Below are 18,949 nucleotides of genomic sequence, written 5' to 3'. Positions count from 1 at the left end.
GATAGCCAACGACTTGCCACTTTTCAACAAGGAGGAGTCTCCCGCCTCGGCAGAGATGAATAGCAGTGACGAGGTGTTGATCTCAACGAGGTTAACTCAGACACCCTTTTATGTTGCCGCTACAGCCTTGGGGTCATTGTCAGTTGTAGACGAGGTCCCTTCCAGGGTCTTATGCACTCTGGAAGAAGAGGAGGGGGCTTTATCAACTGATGATGAACTTTCGAAAGATGGGTCAGTGGATGGGATGGAATTGCAGTTGGTATGTAAGGAGTCTGGGGTCAGTGCTTCTCTCAATGAAATGGAGGATATTGGGGATGAGCCCAGTCCCCTCTGTTCTCTGCCTCTAGTGCCTTTATGGTCTGGGCTACACTCAGACTGGATTCTTCGTAAGGTAGATGAAATTTGACAATGCGTAGGGATTTCCCGTGAAGGTTTTAAGGATTAGTTTAAAGCTCTCCTCATTGCCATTGAAGCAGGACAAACCCTCCTAACTAGATTGGCGGCTAAGAAAGCAAGGGAGCTCAAGAGGCTTGCTTGTTCCATCAATTATGACTCAAGGGAAGGAAGTGCCAGCAGGGGGAGGCATAATGATAGGGCACATCTTGGTGCCTTATGAAGTCTAAGATTCTGTCATGGAATGGTCGGGGGCTGAACGACCCAAACAAGTGCCTATGGGTGAATAACTTAATTTGGGAATGGAAGGTTGATATAATCAGTTTGCAGGAGACTTAGTTGAAGATTGTTGATAGGAATATAATCAAAAGTTTGTGGGGTTCCTCTTACATGGGTTGGGTCTCTCTACCGTCTAAGGGAGCCTTAGGAGGTATCGTAGTGATGTGGGATAAGAGAGTAGTCAATTTGACATTGGAGTCTGTCGAGGAACTTTTTGGTGGCTTGTTCTTTCACGAACATGGATGATGGTTTTAGATGGGGTTTTGCTGGAGTATATGGACCTAATGTCAACAGCTAGAAGGCTTTTATGGGATGAGATTGCAGGCTTGTGCTGTTGGTGGGATGGCCCTTTGTGTATTGGAGGGGATTTTAACATCACTCGGTTCCTGAGTGAAAGGTCAGGGGACTCTATTATCTGGCCAGCAATGGCTGATTTTTCAACCCTAAGTTTTGAGCTGGATTTGGTTGATCAACCTTTGGCGGGAGGAGACTATACCTGGTCTAATGGTGGACAGATTCATCGTCTCACTTCATGGGAGGGCCACTTTCCTAACTTATGGCAAAAATGTCTCCCTAGACTATGCTCTGATCATTTTCCCCTCTTACTGGATTGTGGGGGCCTTCATGAGGAGCGGAGATAGTTTAAATTCGAGAACGTGTGGCTGAAAGTAGACGGGTTCATGGATAAAGTTAGCTTGTGGTGCTCCTCTTACCACTTTTCGGGCACTCCTAATTTTGTGTTGGCTGGGAAACTTAAAGCCTTGAAAAGTGATCTGAAAAAATGGAACAAGGAAGTCTTTGGGAACATTAATGACCGGCGGAAAATTCTTTTGCTGCAGAATTTTGATGAAAAGGAGTCTGACAGGGCTCTCTCGGATGAAGACAAGGCAAGGAAAAGGGGCTGTTGTGGCTGAGCTGGAAAAAACTCCTTGCTGAGGGACTGTGCACCCCCAAGATTAGTCAGGGAGCTGTTCCCGGACCACCCCGTGCCAATAAAAAATATGATTTGCTTGCATCTCTCACTAGTGCTTAGTGGTAATTAGGCATATTTGATGTATACTCCCTTTGCACTTGGGCTATGGGTTTTCCTATCAATAAAATTTTACTTATAAAAAAAACATAAAGACATAGTTGTGGAAGAGTAATCTAGCTTTATCCATGTGGACAGTTGTTTAGGCCTTTTAAAGATAAATATCATATTTTTGGTTGCTGTTATATTTCAATGGCAAGACCATGGTTTGATATTTTTACACGATCTTTCGGCTGTAAAATACATATTTGTTAACAATCCACTTCATGAGAATGATAGCAAGTTCTCTTGTAGTCGAATCTCCACCATGGGCTTTATTACATGTAATAGTCAAAAAAAAATATTTTAGCATAAACTATTCTTAATTTATTCCAAATCACTTTGTGGATTAATATGCTTCCTATGCTCCTTTCTCTCGCTTGATTTTCAGTGATTCACGGTTTCCATTTTTGCAGGTAATAGATGCATGTGCAAAAGGAAATTTGGGCCGTTTCATTAACCATAGTTGTGATCCTAATTGCCGTACAGAAAAGGTGAATGTGTTGTATTCTTGACTTATTGGTGAAGAAACTTTTCTCCTGTTCCGTTTGCCATATGTTACTGCAATAATTTTCCCTTTTTTTTTTTTTTTTTGTATACTTCTTGTGTACATGGGCATTTGCCTATTTGATTCATACTAATAAAACTGTCTTTCTTATAAAAAATTAATAATTTCCTTTTTTTAATAGGTAAGCAAGAACTTTTATTGAAGGAAAATGATAGACACAATCCTTTATACAACCATGTTTTAAATGAGGGGCATTTGTGTAGAATAACTTAAAAGCAACATCACTTTACATAAATACTCATTTTAAAACATGATTGTAAAAAGGTTGTAAAAAGGGTTGTGTGTATCATTACTCTTGATTGAAATAGCCACTGCAATAATTTTCCTTATCATGAAAGACTAAGGGAGTTAGCTGAAAGTTACCATTTGCAAGCTTTTCACAAATGATTTCTATATTTTTTATGATACGTAAGAACATTGGCAAAAGCCAATGTGTTGAAATGCACCTCTTAGCCTCATTTTGTCAGTGTCTGTTGCTTGAGCTTTAGGCCTCGCTTGGGAACCCATCTCATTTCATTTCATCTCTCAACTCATTTCATTTCATCTCATTTTCTTCCCAAACATCACTCAAATACAAACACAAACACTTTTTAATTTCAAATTTTCAACTTTTTCATCTAATCATTACAACTTTCCCAAACTTTCAAACAAAACACAAAATACAATTTAATCTTTTCAAATTCCAAAACAAAAATAATATTAACAAATACATTCTAACAATATTTTAACTTTATAATATTTTTATTCAACTTTCTCTCTCTCATTTCTCAAAACCCAATAAAACATCTTAATTCAAACAATTTCATTACTATTCACAAATCATTTCACTACTATTCATAGATTTATCATCTCATTCCCTAAATGAGGCCTTAGTCCCCAGAAAACTCACATTATAATTAATAACCGATTTTTTGCTTCTCTGATGAAATATTTATTTATTAATTGTTTTCTGAGCAGTGGATGGTGAATGGAGAAATCTGTATCGGACTATTTGCATTAAGGGATATTAAGAAGGTATGCTTGCACCTTGCATTAGTTATTTTCATGCCTAGCTTTTTTTGTTTGAGTCTCCATCAGCATGCATTTTTATGCTGTCATTTCTTTATAGCCATAACTTAATTCCATAAATTGCAACTATGCATCATCAGGAACTCTTTTGGAAAGTTTTTTTTGATAAGTACAAAATTATATAAGATTTGGGAAGTCTGTCAGACAACCGTGCCTCTTTTGGAAAGTGTCATTATGGAAGAAAACTAGCTGCCTTGTGCTTCCACAAATGCTTAAAGCAAGGGAGCCTAGACCAATGAGCAGTGTTGATGAATGAAATAAGAACCGTGTATAAAGAAGATATTTGAAAGCACCACAATTTTTTTTTTTTTTTTGTTTTTTAAATGAAGTTCTATTTATTTGCCCCTTGGTTTAATTCATTGTTACTTGAGAAGCCACTTTTCTGAATGATTGTATATTATTCCACGGAAAAGCATTGCTGTCATGGAGGGCTATGACATTGAAGACACTACAAGGAACATTGAAGACTTTAAGGCTTTATTTTCAGTGTAATATTCCTTAGGATGACCGCCAATCTATGTCTACCTAGCTTTATTTTTCGGGAATTTCTCTCTTTCCTTTGCACTTGGTGTTTGTGTTGTATTGTCCCCATGTACTTCAATTATGCCCTCCTCCTCTCTTTTATTGATCATTGATAAAACGTTTTGCATAAATGTGAATTTTAGTGATAATAACCATGAGCATAGCCCAATTACAGAGGTCATATCATTAATAAAACTTATCCAAAACAAAAAAACTTGAGAATTTTAAGACTAAGAAAACCACCTCTAGATCCAGAAATAGCTCTTTGGTTCAAGAATAAGTTCCCTTGGCAGTTTGATATTTACCTTTATGACCTATTGGGGTGCAGCCTAGTGGTTAAAGGACAGGCTTGGAATGCTATAGACTCAAACATCAAGTTTGATTCCCCAATAGGAGTTCTTCTATATTGCCTGATTCATGGTTTTGGCAAGTGAGTTCATGCATTCGTAGTTCTCCCCAGGGATGGACCTGCAAGGCCCTGCCTTGGTGTGGTTCCATGTCGTAAAAAAAAGTACCTGTATGATCAGAACACATCCTTGATAATTTTCGTGACAAATTTTGGATTGGTGATTGATTGGCGTTACATAGGTAAAAGTAGTGAAGAATCTGTTTCTTGAAAAGTTTAGTATCATAAAAGTCATCAAGCCACCTTTTTTAAAACCTAACCCATAACCGGTCAAGGAGTTTAGGAGTATATGATATCAGTTTGGTGCTAGGATATTTTTGTAAGCATATTTTGGTTAAGAAACGACAGAAAACTGTATACAAGGACATCTTTGCCTTTCAAGAGAATAGTTGACAATGTCATGCAGTAGACAAACAGAGACACTAGGAGAGTTTATGTTTCTCGGTGACACATGCTGTACTCATAATTCACACTTTGGAGACTTTGTTGCTTCCTAATCATTTTCTCTTTGTTGTTTGCATTTATAACTATCATCCTATGTTAAGCTTGAGTTGTTTTGTCAGGGTGAAGAGGTGACATTTGACTACAACTATGTCAGGGTTTTTGGGGCTGCTGCCAAAAAGTGTTATTGCGGTGCACCTCAATGTCGGGGTTATATAGGCGGTGATCTGCTTAATTCTGAAGTAATTGTTCAAGGTGATTCAGATGAGGAATTCCCAGAACCTGTGATGCTTCTTAAAGATGGTGGACGTGGAGATAGCGTGGATGATATGATGCCTACGGCCAGGCCCTTCAGTTGTGCTAAAATTCAAACTGCAAAGAGTACATTAAAATCCAGACATGGAATAGAGAAGTGCACAACTGGTGGTAGGCACTTGGAGAGTACCATAGGAAAAGAGGACCCTATAAATCAATCTGCTGCTTCCTATTTACATAGCCTGTTGGAAATGGAGGACTCAAAGAGCAGGTTACCATCTTTGGAAGTAGAAATTTCCCATCAAACAGATGATGTAACAAGCAAATCACTGCCTGCTGTTCGGCAAGAGACTTCCATAGAAGAAGAGAATACGAATAAAACATCATCCAATGCTAATAGATTAGAGACAGTTTCTCTAACTTTAGCTCATAGCAAATCGTTATCTGATGTCACTAATGCTAGCATGAATTCCAAGTCTGACACAGTTGAAGACAAGAGGGTTTCATCCAAATCACAGTCTCAGATGAGAGTTTCTCGCTCATCTAGTTCTGTTAAAAAAGGAAAGGCGAGTTGTAATCCTCTAAATACCAGCAAAGTTAAGGTGACAGCCAACAAATCTCAATCACTGCTTTCTAAACCCAAAAGATCTTTGGCAAGTTCTCCTAACAGCCGTTCTGAAGCAGGTTTGGAGTTTTTTATTCAGCTTGTCTTGACTACTAGAGTTTTTATCAAAGGATACTATATTAATGGCCAATGCTCTTTAACGCATGCAGTGGAAGAGAAACTTAATGAGTTGCTGGATACTGAGGGAGGGATTAGTAAACGAAAGGTGAGCAGTTTAAATGATATTCAATTGGATTATTTGAATTTGATAGTTTTGATTTAGGCAGTTGGAAGGTTGATGTTTGCATACACGAGTGTTTTTTGTGCCATATGATCTTTATGATCTTTCTTTTATCTGGTTCAATCATTTGAAAATTAGCATATGAATACTTTGTGGTTTTTGGTGAATGCTTGTCTTACCTGTTTCTTTCCTTAGATTCCTATGATCATCTTTTTTGCCTTAGCATCATGTGCCTAAACTATTGAGAAATCATGATGGCACCTCAAGGCTGTTTATTTTGATGGTAAAACGTGTTTCAATGACCTGTTACTCGGAGGATCTCATAATTTAATTTCTTCAATATTATCTTGTTATTATCTCTGCTAAAGCTTGTCTTATTCCTTTTTTCTGAAGCATTTACAACTGATACACACATCTTTTTGCATTTTGTACCTCTTATACGCATGTGAAATTGTAGATACTCCATGTTGTAAGCATGTTCTTTTCTTGCAGGATGCCCCTAAAGGCTATTTGAAGCTTCTGTTTCTCACTGCAGCATCAGGCGACAGTGGCAATGGCGAAGCAATTCAGAGGTAAGTTTTAGATTTTGGATTTTTCTTTTTATTTAGTGTATTAAGTTCTCATTTATTTTGTTGTTTTATATTTGATCACTTCTAAGTGCTCAGTTCTTTTCTGGTTGTAGTAATCGAGATCTTTCAATGATCCTTGATGCTCTTCTGAAAACAAAATCGCGAGCAGTATTGATTGATATAATTAACAAAAACGGTAATGTATCCTTAGCTTGGTCACATACTGTAAGATTTGTTTGTGTTGTTGGGGGAAGTAAATTTATTCCAGCGGTGCCCTTTTTTTCTTTTAAAGGATTAATGTTGCTTTTTCTCTCAGGGTTGCAGATGCTGCACAACATAATGAAGCAGTACAGGAGGGACTTCAAAAAGATACCTATCCTCCGGAAGCTTCTCAAGGTGCTTGCATTGGGAACCCTGATATCTCAGTGGATTTAGTTTTCTTTGATCATAAAACTGCAGAAGTAGAGTAACACAATCTTTTGGTTGGCAAATACTTGTATGGCAATAGCTAATGGTAGGAATAGAGGAATCAGTGTCTACTTTGAAAATTGCACATTACTCGTGGAAATGTGCTTCGTGCAGTATAGCTTGAGGTCCATCCGTTTGGGCATTACCCATTCTAGCCCAAAGGACCAAAAACATCTTGTCACTAAGTACTAGCGATCTCACAATGGAGTAAGAGATGATCCATGGTTTCTTCATCCCTCTTACAAATGTTAAAGTTGACCACCCTGAATCCCTGACGTGTTTTGACCTGCCACCGAAAGTAGGTTCAGGTTGGTTCCTTACAAAAATCCGACGTGCCTTTACCTTTAATAACATGGAGCCCAGCCTGTTTGCCCTCAATGCATCTTTCACAAATGGGCTGAAAGAAACTCACTTGTGGGATAATGCTGGCCTATGAATGAAATGGATTTAATGGAGCTTGATTAAGCCCGTTCAAGTTAGGCCTGACCTAGGTGTTTTAAGATTTTTAGAGGTCCACTCCTAAAAAAGCCTATGGTCTTTTAAGCTTAAAACCAGAGCCTCTAGAACATCGCATTTTGCAGATTTCCTCCGGATGGTCTTTCAACTATCTGATTCTTCCACAGCTTTGCCACAACCTCGACATATATCAGAATCCTAACCTCCCTATGTGTAGCTTTATGTGGATATTGTGGGTAGCCTTTCTGTAATCAAATCACCACCCTTTATGTATCAATGAAGCTCAGCTCTAGGCTGGTCACAGGGAGATTACGAGACAAAGCTACCACCCTACTGGCTCATTGTGGAAGGCTCTCTTGCCTTTTTTTTTTCCTATTCTCTTTGAGACTGCCAACTGATGTTCCTTTTGTGCAGGTCTTAGAGTATTTAGCAGTGAGGGAGATACTAACAGCAGAACATATTAATGGAGGTCCTCCGTGTCCTGGAAAGGAGAGGTTAGAAGATACTATCTGATTTTTAAATTGAATCTTCCTATTATTATGTTTTGGAATTGCAGTTCCTGGATTATCATGTCTACTTTGGTCAAAATTCATGAAACTAGAAGTTTTCTCCTCATTTCTTGTGCATTTGTGTGCACAACATTTTTGAAAGGAGTCTGGAAGTTATACAATAATAATAAAAAAAAGAACGAAAAAAGGTATGGGGGAGAGGATTTAGTCGCCTCCTCTGTTTTTTTTATAAGTAATAGATAAGTTCTATTGATACGAATGAATAGGCATAGCCCGTGTACACATGAGGTATATAAAAAAACACATAGATACATTCTATGAATGGTAGATTAAAGACAAGAAGTCATAAGCATTGTTCCCATTTAGTACAATAGCTGAAAACCAAAGCATTAAAGTGTGTAAAAAAAAATTCTGAAGCTCCGCCATTGTGCGCTCCTTATCTTCAAAACAATGCTCATTTCTTTCCGACCAAATACACCACATGATGCACAATGGGATCATCTTCGACACTGCCGCCACTTGAGAACAACCTTGAATCTTTTTCCAACAGCCCAATAGATCCACCACCCTCGATGGCATTACTCACAAGCAACATCAACTCTTCTAAAGATCTCATCCCACAACACCCTTGTCACCTCACAATGCAATAAGAGGTGATACACTAATTCTCCATTCTTTTTACACATATAACACCGATCCATCACAATGCACCCTCTCTTCTTCAAGTTGTTTGTGATCAAAATCTTCCCAAGGGCAGCAGTCCATACGAAGAAAGCTACTTTAGAAGGCACACGAGACCTCCAAATATTCTTCCAAGGGAAGTGAACGTTAGCTTGTGATGTCAATATTTTATAGTATGCCTTGACTGTACATTTCTTGTTGTCATTGGACCTCCACTGCAATCTATCCCCCTGTGCCGTAAGGTGTCCTATGGATTATATCAATCTGAAAAAATCCGAAACGGTGGGTGATTCCTAATCATGAAGGTCTTTATTAAAAAGGATATTCCATTGGTGAGAGCCATGGGAAAATACCTGCACATCCGCCACTGAAGCATCCCTGTTAGCATCAATCCGATAGAGCTGGAAAGGTCGTATCAAGAGCGCAATGTCCGCACCTCACATCCCGCCAAAACCTGATTCTAGTACCCTCTGCGATCACAAATCGGATATGTTTTTCAAAACATGGCCATCCCCCATCTTTCACTTCATTGGAGCACCAACCCTCCCAAGCACTTCTGTGTCTAGAGTCAATAATTTCCTTCCACAACGACTCCCCCTCCAAGTGGTATCTCCATAACCATTTTCCCAATAAAGCTTTATTGAAGGTTCTCAAGTTGTACTCTCCCAAACCCCCATTCAAAATTGGGGAACATACTATACACCATTTAACAAGATGGAATTTCTTTTTCTCCCCTAGGCCTCCCCATAAAAACACCCGAAAGAGTTTCTCAATCCTACTCGCCACCCCTGTAGGCATAGGAAACAAAGATACAAAATAGGTGGAGAGATTAGTTAAGGTGCTCTTTATTAAAGTGAGTCGACCCCCTTTCAATAAATACCCCTGTTTCCAACCCGCTAGCCTTTTCTCTACCTTTTCCACTACCCCATCCCAAATAGCTCTAGCCTTAAACGTTCCTCCCAAAAGCTCAAATATTTCATAGGCAACGAAGACACCTTAAAATCCAAAAGGCTCGCTAAGCTATTGATATTGGGCACCACGCCACCACAACCATCTCGGACTTACCAAGATTCACCTTAAGCCCCACACTACTTCAAAGCATAATAACGGTGCTTGTAGAGTTTGGATCTGGCTATACTTCACAAAAGAGTAAAGTATCTTCAGGAAATAAGAGATGTGAGATTATAATAGAGCCACTAGTGCCATTACCTAGTTGGAATCTGGAAAGGAAACCTCCTCCAACAACGAGCTTCACCATTTGTTCAAGTGCCTCCATAACTATAACAAACAGAAGAGAGGATAAAGGATCTCCTTGCCTCAAACCACATGAACTGTCAAAAAAATCAGTAGGGGTGCCGTTAACTAGAACCGAGAAACGGCGGTGGAAACACAATGTCGAATCCATGAGATCTACCTATCACCAAAACCACGCCTCCCGAGTAAGTATAAAAGAAATTCCCAATTCACATGATCATATGTTTTTTCCATGTCAAGCTTGCAAAGGATGCTTGAAATTCCTTCCCACAGTCTGTGATCCAAACACTCACTCATTTGCAATAAGAACCGAGTCAAGGATTTGTCTCTCACGAATAAATGCATTTTGAGGCTTGGAAATAATTTGTTTCAACACCGGGCTTAGTCGACTAGCAAGGACCTTTGAGATGATCTTATATACCCCACTAACCAGACTTATAGGACGGAAATCCTCAAGTATTGTAGCCCCATGTTTCTTTAGAATGAGAGCAATGAACGTCACATTGAGGCATTTTTCAAACTTTTTAAAAGAGTGAAATTCATGGAAAACCTGCATAATATCTATCCCCTTTCACAATGTCCCAACGTGTTTGAAAGAATTCCATCGAAAAGCCATCTAGACCCGGCGCTTTGTCATTGGCCATACCAATAATGACCTTATATATCTCCCTCTTCGTCAAAAGGAGGCATCGAGGAGTAGCTTCTAGCACGTGTCGTGATCCTTGTGTGCTTGAGATGTTGGCGCTTGCATCGAAAAGTTCGTGCGAGGTGGCCGGAGTGTCGACTGCCACAACACTGACTTTTGAACCGCCGGTGGCCACAATCCTGACAACAGGGCTTCCGAAATACATTTCACCCATGGAAGAGGTGTTGGTGATGGGTGGAAATACTATGAACACACGGGAGGACTTCATCCCACCAGAAAAGACTAGGGTATTTGATAGAATTGGTCCCCAGGATTCGATCGACACTGCAGTGATGTCTAGCGACAGTTTTGAGATGGTATTCACGCTAGATCTAGATTCAGACTCAAATTTACATTTGGCCATTCGTGACATTGAGTACTCTGTCCCGAGGGGGGTGTTGAACCAACCCCTCTATGCACACTCCCCCACAGTCCTAACCTAGTGAGGTGTCATCGGAGTGGGTGTTTAAGAAGGTGGAGGAGTTACAAGCTTGCGTTGGGGTTTCTTGTGTATGCTTTGAAGAACAGTTTAGGGCCCTTCTTTAAGATGGTCGATTGAAGTTAGCCACAAAGCGAGATAGGGAAATTAAAAGACTCACCTGCTCTATTAATTATGACACAAAGGAAGGGAGTGGTAGAAGGGATAGATCGAAATGGAGGGTTACTCTTTATTTCCATGAAGCCTAAGATCCTTTCTTGGAATGTACGGAGGCTTAATGATCGCAATAAATGCCTTCGTATAAAATCGTTATTGCGGATGTGGAAGTTTGATGTGGTGTGTTTTCAGGATATAAAGATGGAGGTTATTGATAGAAGAATTGTTTGTAGTATATAATATTTTTACTTATAGAAAAATAAAAGAATTGTTCGTAGTTTATGGGGGTGTCCGTATGTGGGCTGGTCTTACTTGGCCTTCTTGGTAGCCTCAGGTGGTGTGCTGTTAATGTGGGATAAAAGAGTAATAGAGGTGGTAGAGGAGTGTGTTGGAGACTACTCGGTCGCTAGTTTTTTTAAAAATGTTGTCGACAGGTGGGAGTGGGCTTTTATAGGCACTTATGGGCCAAACGTGGTTAGTGATAGGAGAAGGTTATGGGAGGAGTTGGTGGGCTTATATTCTTTATGGGAAGTGCCATGGTGTATGGGTGAGGATTTTAATGTTACTCACTTTCCCAGCGAGAGATCGGGGAACTACTGTAATTCTGTGGCTATGGAGGAGTTCTCTGAGTTCATTTTTGACTTGGACCTCATGGATCTCTCCCTTGTTGGGGTGAGTTCACTTGGTCAAATAGCCGGGATTGGTCGAGATTGGATAGATTCCTTGTCGCCTCCTCTGTTAAGATCATAACATTAAGACTGTAATATTACCTATTATTTGCCAATCTTAACAGTTAGACCTTTCCGAGGGTGTGAACATTGCATCTTTGTTTCAATTTGGGGTGTCTTGGAGTTCATATTGCGAAAAGTGTGGAAAGTTTCTTGGATGTAATTAGGTTTTTTCTTTTGTATACTCCATGTGTACCTGGGCAATGCCTATTACATTCTCTTCAATAAAGTTACTTATAAAAAAAGTGTGAAAGTTTAAGGGGTTTAAGTGTAATTTGCTCCAATAAAAGATTTTTGGAAATATTTCAATATTTAGGCTTATTGGTGTTTTTCACAATGGTGATGACCTAAGAAATACTGCTACTGTTCGACTTAAGCATGCATAAAAGCATGTTGAGACGATTGCCAAAAATAAAATTTATTAAATGAAAGCAATGCATCTGATGCATTTTCAAACCAAATCATTTAGGTAGGACAATTGCCATCCTGGTGAATTCTGAATGAACTTCATTATGTCAAACATACCTGTACCCGTTTACTCTCTCCCCACAAAAGAAAAGAATGACCTCGTATCATTTTTTAGTTCCTAGATTGTAATTAGGTGTTTAATTGTGCATACTTCCTGTGTACTCGGGCAACACCTTTTGTTGTGTGTCAATAAAATTTTACTTTTACTTATCATAAAGAAAAGAACATGGTTAAGATTTACATGGTCTTTAGTGAATGCAGGATATAATACCTTTTTGTGAGGCTGTGATGGCATCAAACTGCTCTTGAGATTGTTATTGCTTGTTTCGATTTTCCTGAAACATGATTTTTTTGTTCATAGTTTATATCATTCTGATGCTCAAGTGTAATCGAAGTGGCTGGTAAGAAGATTTGAATGTTGCATGTTTAATCAAATATTTCTATAATCATGTGCTTTTGTTGTGCCTATGTGGAAGGACGTTTTTTTCAACTCTGTTAGCTTTCTTTTTTGTCTTGGTCCCGGGGCAACCTAACTTTTGTAATTGCTTATTATATTTTTTCAATGCAAACTCAAACCAATGATTTCTTTTCCTATTTAATTCATGGAATTATGATGATAGGCATGCTGCTTTATTATATATCCCTGAGACGTGTGTTTCCATGCAGCTTTAGGGAGTCAATATTGTCACTGACAGAGCATGATGACAAACAGGTACATTGGGAAACTAATTCCTGCATAGCTGTTCTATATGAATTCATCTAAGATGCCTTAATTGTGCGGTTTCTCTATCTCTTATTGATGGTTGAGGTTGCTTAGAAACTCATTTACTAATTTCTGCATTTGTAATTAAAGCCGTATTAACTGTGTGGTATGAATATGCAGGTTCATCAAATTGCGCGGAACTTCCGAGATAGGTGGATTCCCAGACCTGTTAGAAAGCTTAGCTATGTGGACAGAGATGATGGCAGGATGGAGATTCGCAGGGGTTCAAACTGCGATAGATTTTCATTATCACATAACTATTGGCGTGATCAAGAGCATGCAAGACCTACGGAAGCAATTGATTGTGTCAAGCAATCAATGGTTTCAGTGGCCTCGTATGATACTGGTATCCCCGAGGGTTGCTCTGCTCCTTGTATAGGTAGTTGCCTGACTAGTGAGACTAAAACTCGTAAACGTAAAAGCCGATGGGATCAGCCAGCAGAGACTAACCAAGATACAAGATCTCAGCACAAGGAACAGAAGATAGACTGTACATCGCTACATAAAATTGAATCTTGGCCATTGCAAAGGGGTGTTGAAGAGGCACAGGATCCTATAGACATGGTAAGCAGAAAGAGAGGTAATTGTGCTGGCCCTGTTCACAATCACTCTCAGCAAGATGGAGCTATTAGTGCTGACGATGAAAGGCAGAACATCCCTGAGGATATTCCCCCCGGGTTTTCATCTCCCCAAGCTCTGGGTTTATCTCATGCTTCTTCAGTTGCGACAGATCTCCCTCAACATAATGTTTGCGATATGAAGTGTCCTTTAGATGCAATTATTGGACAGCCACAAGGGAAATTCATTTCTCGTTTGCCTGTCTCATATGGAGTGCCATTGTCAATCATACAGCATTTTGGCACACCCCAGGCAGAAAGCATAAATGGTTGGTTTATTGCTCCCGGCATGCCTTTCCATCCTTTTCCTCCATTGCCTCCATATCCCCGGGATAGCAAAAACTGTCCACCTTCTCATGCTCCCAATCCTATGACAATTAATCAACCTGCAGAAGGACGAAGGGATAGCCATTGCCGTGCCCCTTGTCACATGGATGAAACCCCCAAATACTTGGACGGTCCATGTGCAAATAGCAACCAGCCATATAAGCGAGCAAGGGAATCCTCGTATGACTTGGGAAGGAGGTATTTCAGGCAGGAGAAATGGAATGCTACAAAAGTGCGCCCCCCATGGCCTTGGAAAAGGAATGCGTGGGGACACATGGGAGACAACTCAAGAGGTGTTTCCTGCAGCATAGGTATAGGAAAAGTAGAAAATGAGGCTACAAGTTCATATTTATCAGAGGAATTAAGCTGTAGAGTAGAAAAAGCTGGCAATAATTTTTATCGGCATTCCCAGCACCAAAATCACAATTGATTTATAGGAGAAACTTGGAAAAGCTACTGGATTTATTCTTCTATACTTTCCAGTCTCAATTCTTTTGTTTCCATGTTTATATCTAATGAAAATTTTATTCAATTTCAGAATTCCAGTCCTCTTAGTCAAGTTGTATAACAATACCCAGGCAAAAGAGCTACTCCCATTCCAGTACTGAATATTGAACTATCAAGTCCACGCCTCAAGGAGGTAGTCATTCTTGTTGATGTATCATTTTCTCATAGAAACATGAACGGCTTGTGCATTTTCAAGATCAGTGAAATAAGATACAACATGATCGATTCTTTGGCGTCTTCATTCATGTTATTCTTTCCTTGCTTTTTCTTTACTATTTCTTTTTTTCTGCATGATGGTGCACAAGACTGAAAATAGAATTGATTTAATTGTGCGCAATGCTATTATTCTTCATTGTGAATTTGTCATCTCTAGTTACACCAGTTGATACGATGCACTTTAAGTGGTTTCTTATATCAATAATTTAATTTAAGTGGAATGCCACTTAAAATACGTCAAATGATATTGTGTGATTGATTAGAGATGATAAAATCCAAGATGAAGAAAGAACATTTTACAAAAAAGTATTATAGTTTGATTAGTTGACTGACTAGTTTATCGACTGTTTTCTACTAACGCAGAACAATTTTGTATGCTGCTGGGGCTTCTGCTTTCATTCTATATGTTTACAAAAGCTTCACAAGAATTTTAATACCAGATGGAATTGAGCGTTATAAATTATGACGCCCCATTTCAATGTTCATTTGTTATTATTGTAATGAGAAATTGGATTCATCCATAATTTATGTCATTGCCATGTGTATGATATAGCCAAGACTAATTTAGCTCACACCTTTAATACTTTTGTTTAGAGCTCAACTCAAAGCATCGAGCCTAACATGAAAAGGGCTAAAAAACGAAGAGCTTGAGAGATAAATTCCCATTACTATATGTGAAAATATAGTTGTGACCTTTTGTATACCATCTTGTGTACTTGGGCTATGTCGATTCATATCAATATAATCGTTTACTTATATGTAAAAAAAATAAATATATAGAGCCGAATTGCATACCCTTAAAATGCAATGCACTTAATGATGAGAATGGAAAATCGATTTTCGGACATCCTTGATGAGAGAGGACAAGGCAAATGCCATCAGATTGCAAGGTCATTGATGGAGATAATCATTCATGGTTAGAACGCACAGCTGCTCTCTATTAGGTGATGCTCATAGGCCTCAGATTCAAGGGATTGCTATAAGCAAAGTTAGCATGCAAAAAGCCGTCAAATTCATATCTATCTGCGTTGTACGGAAATCAACGGTGGAGATTATCGAGACAAACAGCAGTCCATTTGATGGTTCCTTGTTCCTTTGTAGCTTAACCACAAACTCACTCCCACCCCAATAAAAACAAGATATCTTATCCACAAAGTATATGGATCTAAACCTACTGGCGCAGTGACAATTTCTCAAAATGTTGGTACTTGAAACAGCAACCAGGAAAACCACGAAGAAGGAAAAAAAAAAAAAAGTTTCAGAAACTTGTACACCAGAACCTTTGATTACAACAATCGATCATGGCAGCAATTTCTTCTTACATGGCCTGCACAAAGTTCTCTATGTTGGGTTTGGTTGGAGGGAAAGGGGAACCAAGAAAAAGGAAGGCATTCTCCATTTCAGCTCAGCAGCAAGCTGAAGTAAAAGAACCACAAGAAGTGAAGGTAGAAGAACAAGAACAAGAGAAAGTGAAGATACCAGGAAAACAACCAAGACCAGTGGAACCACAAGTGAATGTAAAGAGCAAGAATATGAGTAGAGAATATGGAGGACAGTGGCTGAGCAGTGTCACCCGGCACGTTAGGATTTTTGCAGCATATATTGATCCTGAAACCTGGGAGTTTGATCAAACCCAGATGGACAAACTTACAATGCTTCTTGATCCCTCAGATGAGTTTGTGTGGACTCCTGAGACTTGCAGTAAGGTCTTTGCGTACTTCCAGGAGCTTGTGGATCACTATGAGGTAATAATTTTTCTCACACACATCTGAGCTGCCATCAATTCCTTTGTTGTTATCATGCCTATTGCCTTCTAGTTGGGAGTTGCTGCTAGTGGTGATCATTACTTAGCCAGACTTATATGCCTGTGCCTGCATTCGAATTCTAATTTGGTAGCAGGGCAGTTTAAAACGTTTCATAGAGAATTCTTATAAGGATTGATGAGGCCTAATATTGTTGTTCAGAAAAGTTCCTGGTGCTTTCTCCACTGTGGAATGCTGGCATAAAAATCCCAGTTGTTTTCATGGGGATAGGAAAAATCAGAGACTCGCTCTATGACAGACAACAAACATGCATCACCCACTCTCATCAACTTAAACTTTTGGAATAATTGGTGGTTTTGGACTCACGTATTAAGGGGAGTTTGGCCCACACATGAGTAAGAACATTAGAACATAACTTGAATAATTAAACTTAACTCTTCTTATTAGTTTAAACTTTTCGGGTAAGTATTGGTTTAATACCCATTTGCACCAAGTTGCTATATTCTGGCATGGCACCAGATTACACATTTAAGCACTGCCACCACCTATCAAAGTTGGGACTGGTAAATGTCAAAAATGATATAATCACATCTAAACATAGTCGACCTTCACAAGTTTTAGTCTTCAGATCCCAACATCTATGCCACTCGCTCTAACCTACTGCTATCTTTTTGGTATGATTTCAATTTTGGACAAGGGCTGTTCCACTTAATGTTTGTGTAAGCCTGTTTTGTCTTGTTGATTTCAACATTTCTTGTGTATTCAGGGTGCCCCTCTGACAGAATACACACTTCGTCTGATTGGTTCAGACATAGAGCATTACATAAGAAAGCTGCTCTATGACGGGGAAATCAAATACAACATGAACGCAAAGGTCCTCAACTTCAGCATGGGGAAGCCAAGGATTCTATTTAATGACAACAATGGCCAACCTCAAGATGCACAATGATTAGATTGCAGAAAAAGGGCAAGGAAGACAACTTAAAGCCAGTATCTTGTTGGGTCTGACAATGTATTAGAAAAACTAGCATTTCTCACTACTTCTGTTTTGAAATATACAACAAAGCCAGGATAATGTCAATGTAAAAAGCAAAATTTCCTGCAAGGAAGAATATTTATTTTGTATAAAATGTTATCCTGTTGTATTGTGTCTTTTTCTCGATATAAAAATACCTAATGCAGTCAATAAGTCATTATCTTGCAAGATAACATATTAAACGAATCTTCAGGGTTGCACTTTTTAAATGTCTGAGGGGACATTTCAAAGCTGGATATAATCTGCCATATTTGACAGAACTCATCAAAAGCGATAGGAGAGGAAAGAAACTAACCATATACAACATCCAAAAAGACAGTCTTTGTGTCTGCAAAATCCTTTCCACAAAACTAAAAGAGCAATGATTCATAGCGAGAATATGCAAAAACGTGGCTATGAATATGCTCAATCCCTCCAACCTTGGTTGAACAGTCACTACTAAGGGGTAGGCATTTTACATGGAGCAAGTCTGTATAAACAGAAACAATGAATTCCACCAACTGATTGCACCTTCAGAATCACCACCCTTCTAATGGTCTTTTGAAAGCAGAGCATAAAAGTAAAAACTTGTTTACATTCAGAATAATATATATATATTCTATTTATAAGTCGGTGCAGATAACACATTTAACAAAGTGCTTACTTGTCATGATTTAATTTGGAAGAGATTTTATAAAATTGGAACCTTACAAATCAAATATTTTTATTTAAATAATATGGATGATATGTTATACACACCGACTTGCAAATAGAAGAACTCGCATATGATATGTGTGTGTGCGGCAAAAGACAGAAGCTATAAAGATGAAATCACATTTAGTCGAATGAAGTTCTCTTTTAAACTTGGAGGAGATTCTTCAAAAATTATGAAATTATCATTAGTTTTTTAACAGACTAGAGAAATATTTTTAAAAAATAAGATTAGCGATGTTAGATTAACAGAGAATGGTTTTTTAATGTTAAAGAACCTTTAATGAGTTTAGAAGAATTTCTTTCAACTCAGTTTGAAAGGTCTTTTGTTCGTCTTGGTGCATGAATATAAAGAATCGTGGAGACGTTTAATTTTTTTTTAATGTTTCTCAACTTTTCTGATAACTTTATTTTCAAACACAAGTAAGATTCACGAAAATTTTCTATTTCAAATTTTCATATAATTACTACCCAATTATTATCTAAACGCAAAAATTAATATAACTTTATAAACTCCAAAACAAAAAATAATTTAAAAAATCATACTCAAAAAACTTTTCAACATTATCTATTCACTTTCATAAACTTCAATACAATATTTATTAAAAAAATATTTTTATACAAGATTTTCTCTCATTTTCTAAAATCTAATCTCAAATAAATTTTCAAATATTTTTTTATAACCAAATATGGCCCCTCAAGATATTTCTTATCTAACTAATTTTTTTTTAATTTTTTTTTATTTTTTTAATAAAAATTAGGTAAGAGAGA

The 18,949-nt window shown here is 38.3% G+C and overlaps 2 protein-coding genes across 5 annotated transcripts in view; both read left to right on the top strand.

Annotated features, from left to right (window-relative positions):
- The window catches only part of LOC109012128 (histone-lysine N-methyltransferase ASHH2-like), a 28,112-nt gene extending 12,736 nt beyond the window's left edge, over nt 1-15,376 (top strand). The window contains exons 9-20 of one of the 4 annotated variants that reach the window (XR_001999410.2): nt 2,158-2,235; nt 3,267-3,323; nt 4,869-5,685; nt 5,776-5,831; nt 6,339-6,418; nt 6,529-6,611; nt 6,732-6,811; nt 7,754-7,833; nt 12,926-12,971; nt 13,143-14,277; nt 14,505-14,606; nt 15,053-15,375. Coding sequence is in view for 2 of the 4 variants with exons in the window: in XM_018993630.2 (XP_018849175.2) it covers nt 2,158-2,235; nt 3,267-3,323; nt 4,869-5,685; nt 5,776-5,831; nt 6,339-6,418; nt 6,529-6,611; nt 6,732-6,811; nt 7,754-7,833; nt 12,926-12,971; nt 13,143-14,396 (2,631 nt within the window). In the remaining 2 variants the exon portion in view is untranslated. Of the gene's footprint in view, nt 1-2,157; nt 2,236-3,266; nt 3,324-4,868; nt 5,686-5,775; nt 5,832-6,338; nt 6,419-6,528; nt 6,612-6,731; nt 6,812-7,753; nt 7,834-12,925; nt 12,972-13,142; nt 14,715-15,052 lie in introns of those variants that run through there. The other 3 variants (XR_001999409.2, XM_018993631.2, XM_018993630.2) reach the window with 3 other exon arrangements.
- Nucleotides 15,377-15,880: 504 nt separating this feature from the next.
- On the top strand, nt 15,881-17,638 carry LOC109012129 (NAD(P)H-quinone oxidoreductase subunit M, chloroplastic). The gene is made up of 2 exons (XM_018993632.2): nt 15,881-16,434; nt 17,219-17,638. Exons 1-2 carry the CDS (start codon nt 15,991-15,993, stop codon nt 17,399-17,401), a joined length of 627 nt encoding a protein of 208 aa, XP_018849177.2. The 5' UTR covers nt 15,881-15,990; the 3' UTR covers nt 17,402-17,638.
- Nucleotides 17,639-18,949: the final 1,311 nt, after the last annotated feature.

The sequence above is a fragment of the Juglans regia genome, chromosome 15, assembly GCF_001411555.2.
Source record: "Juglans regia cultivar Chandler chromosome 15, Walnut 2.0, whole genome shotgun sequence".
NCBI lineage: Eukaryota > Viridiplantae > Streptophyta > Magnoliopsida > Fagales > Juglandaceae > Juglans > Juglans regia.
This window is presented reverse-complemented; position numbering and strand designations above follow the sequence as displayed.

Coding starts and splice junctions, on each gene's coding strand:
- LOC109012129 (XM_018993632.2), top strand. CDS start 15,991: ATGGCAGCAATTTCTTCTTACATGGCCTGCACAAAGTTCTCTATGTTG. Junction 16,435..17,218: donor AGCTTGTGGATCACTATGAG/GTAATAATTTTT, acceptor TTGTGTATTCAG/GGTGCCCCTCTGACAGAATA.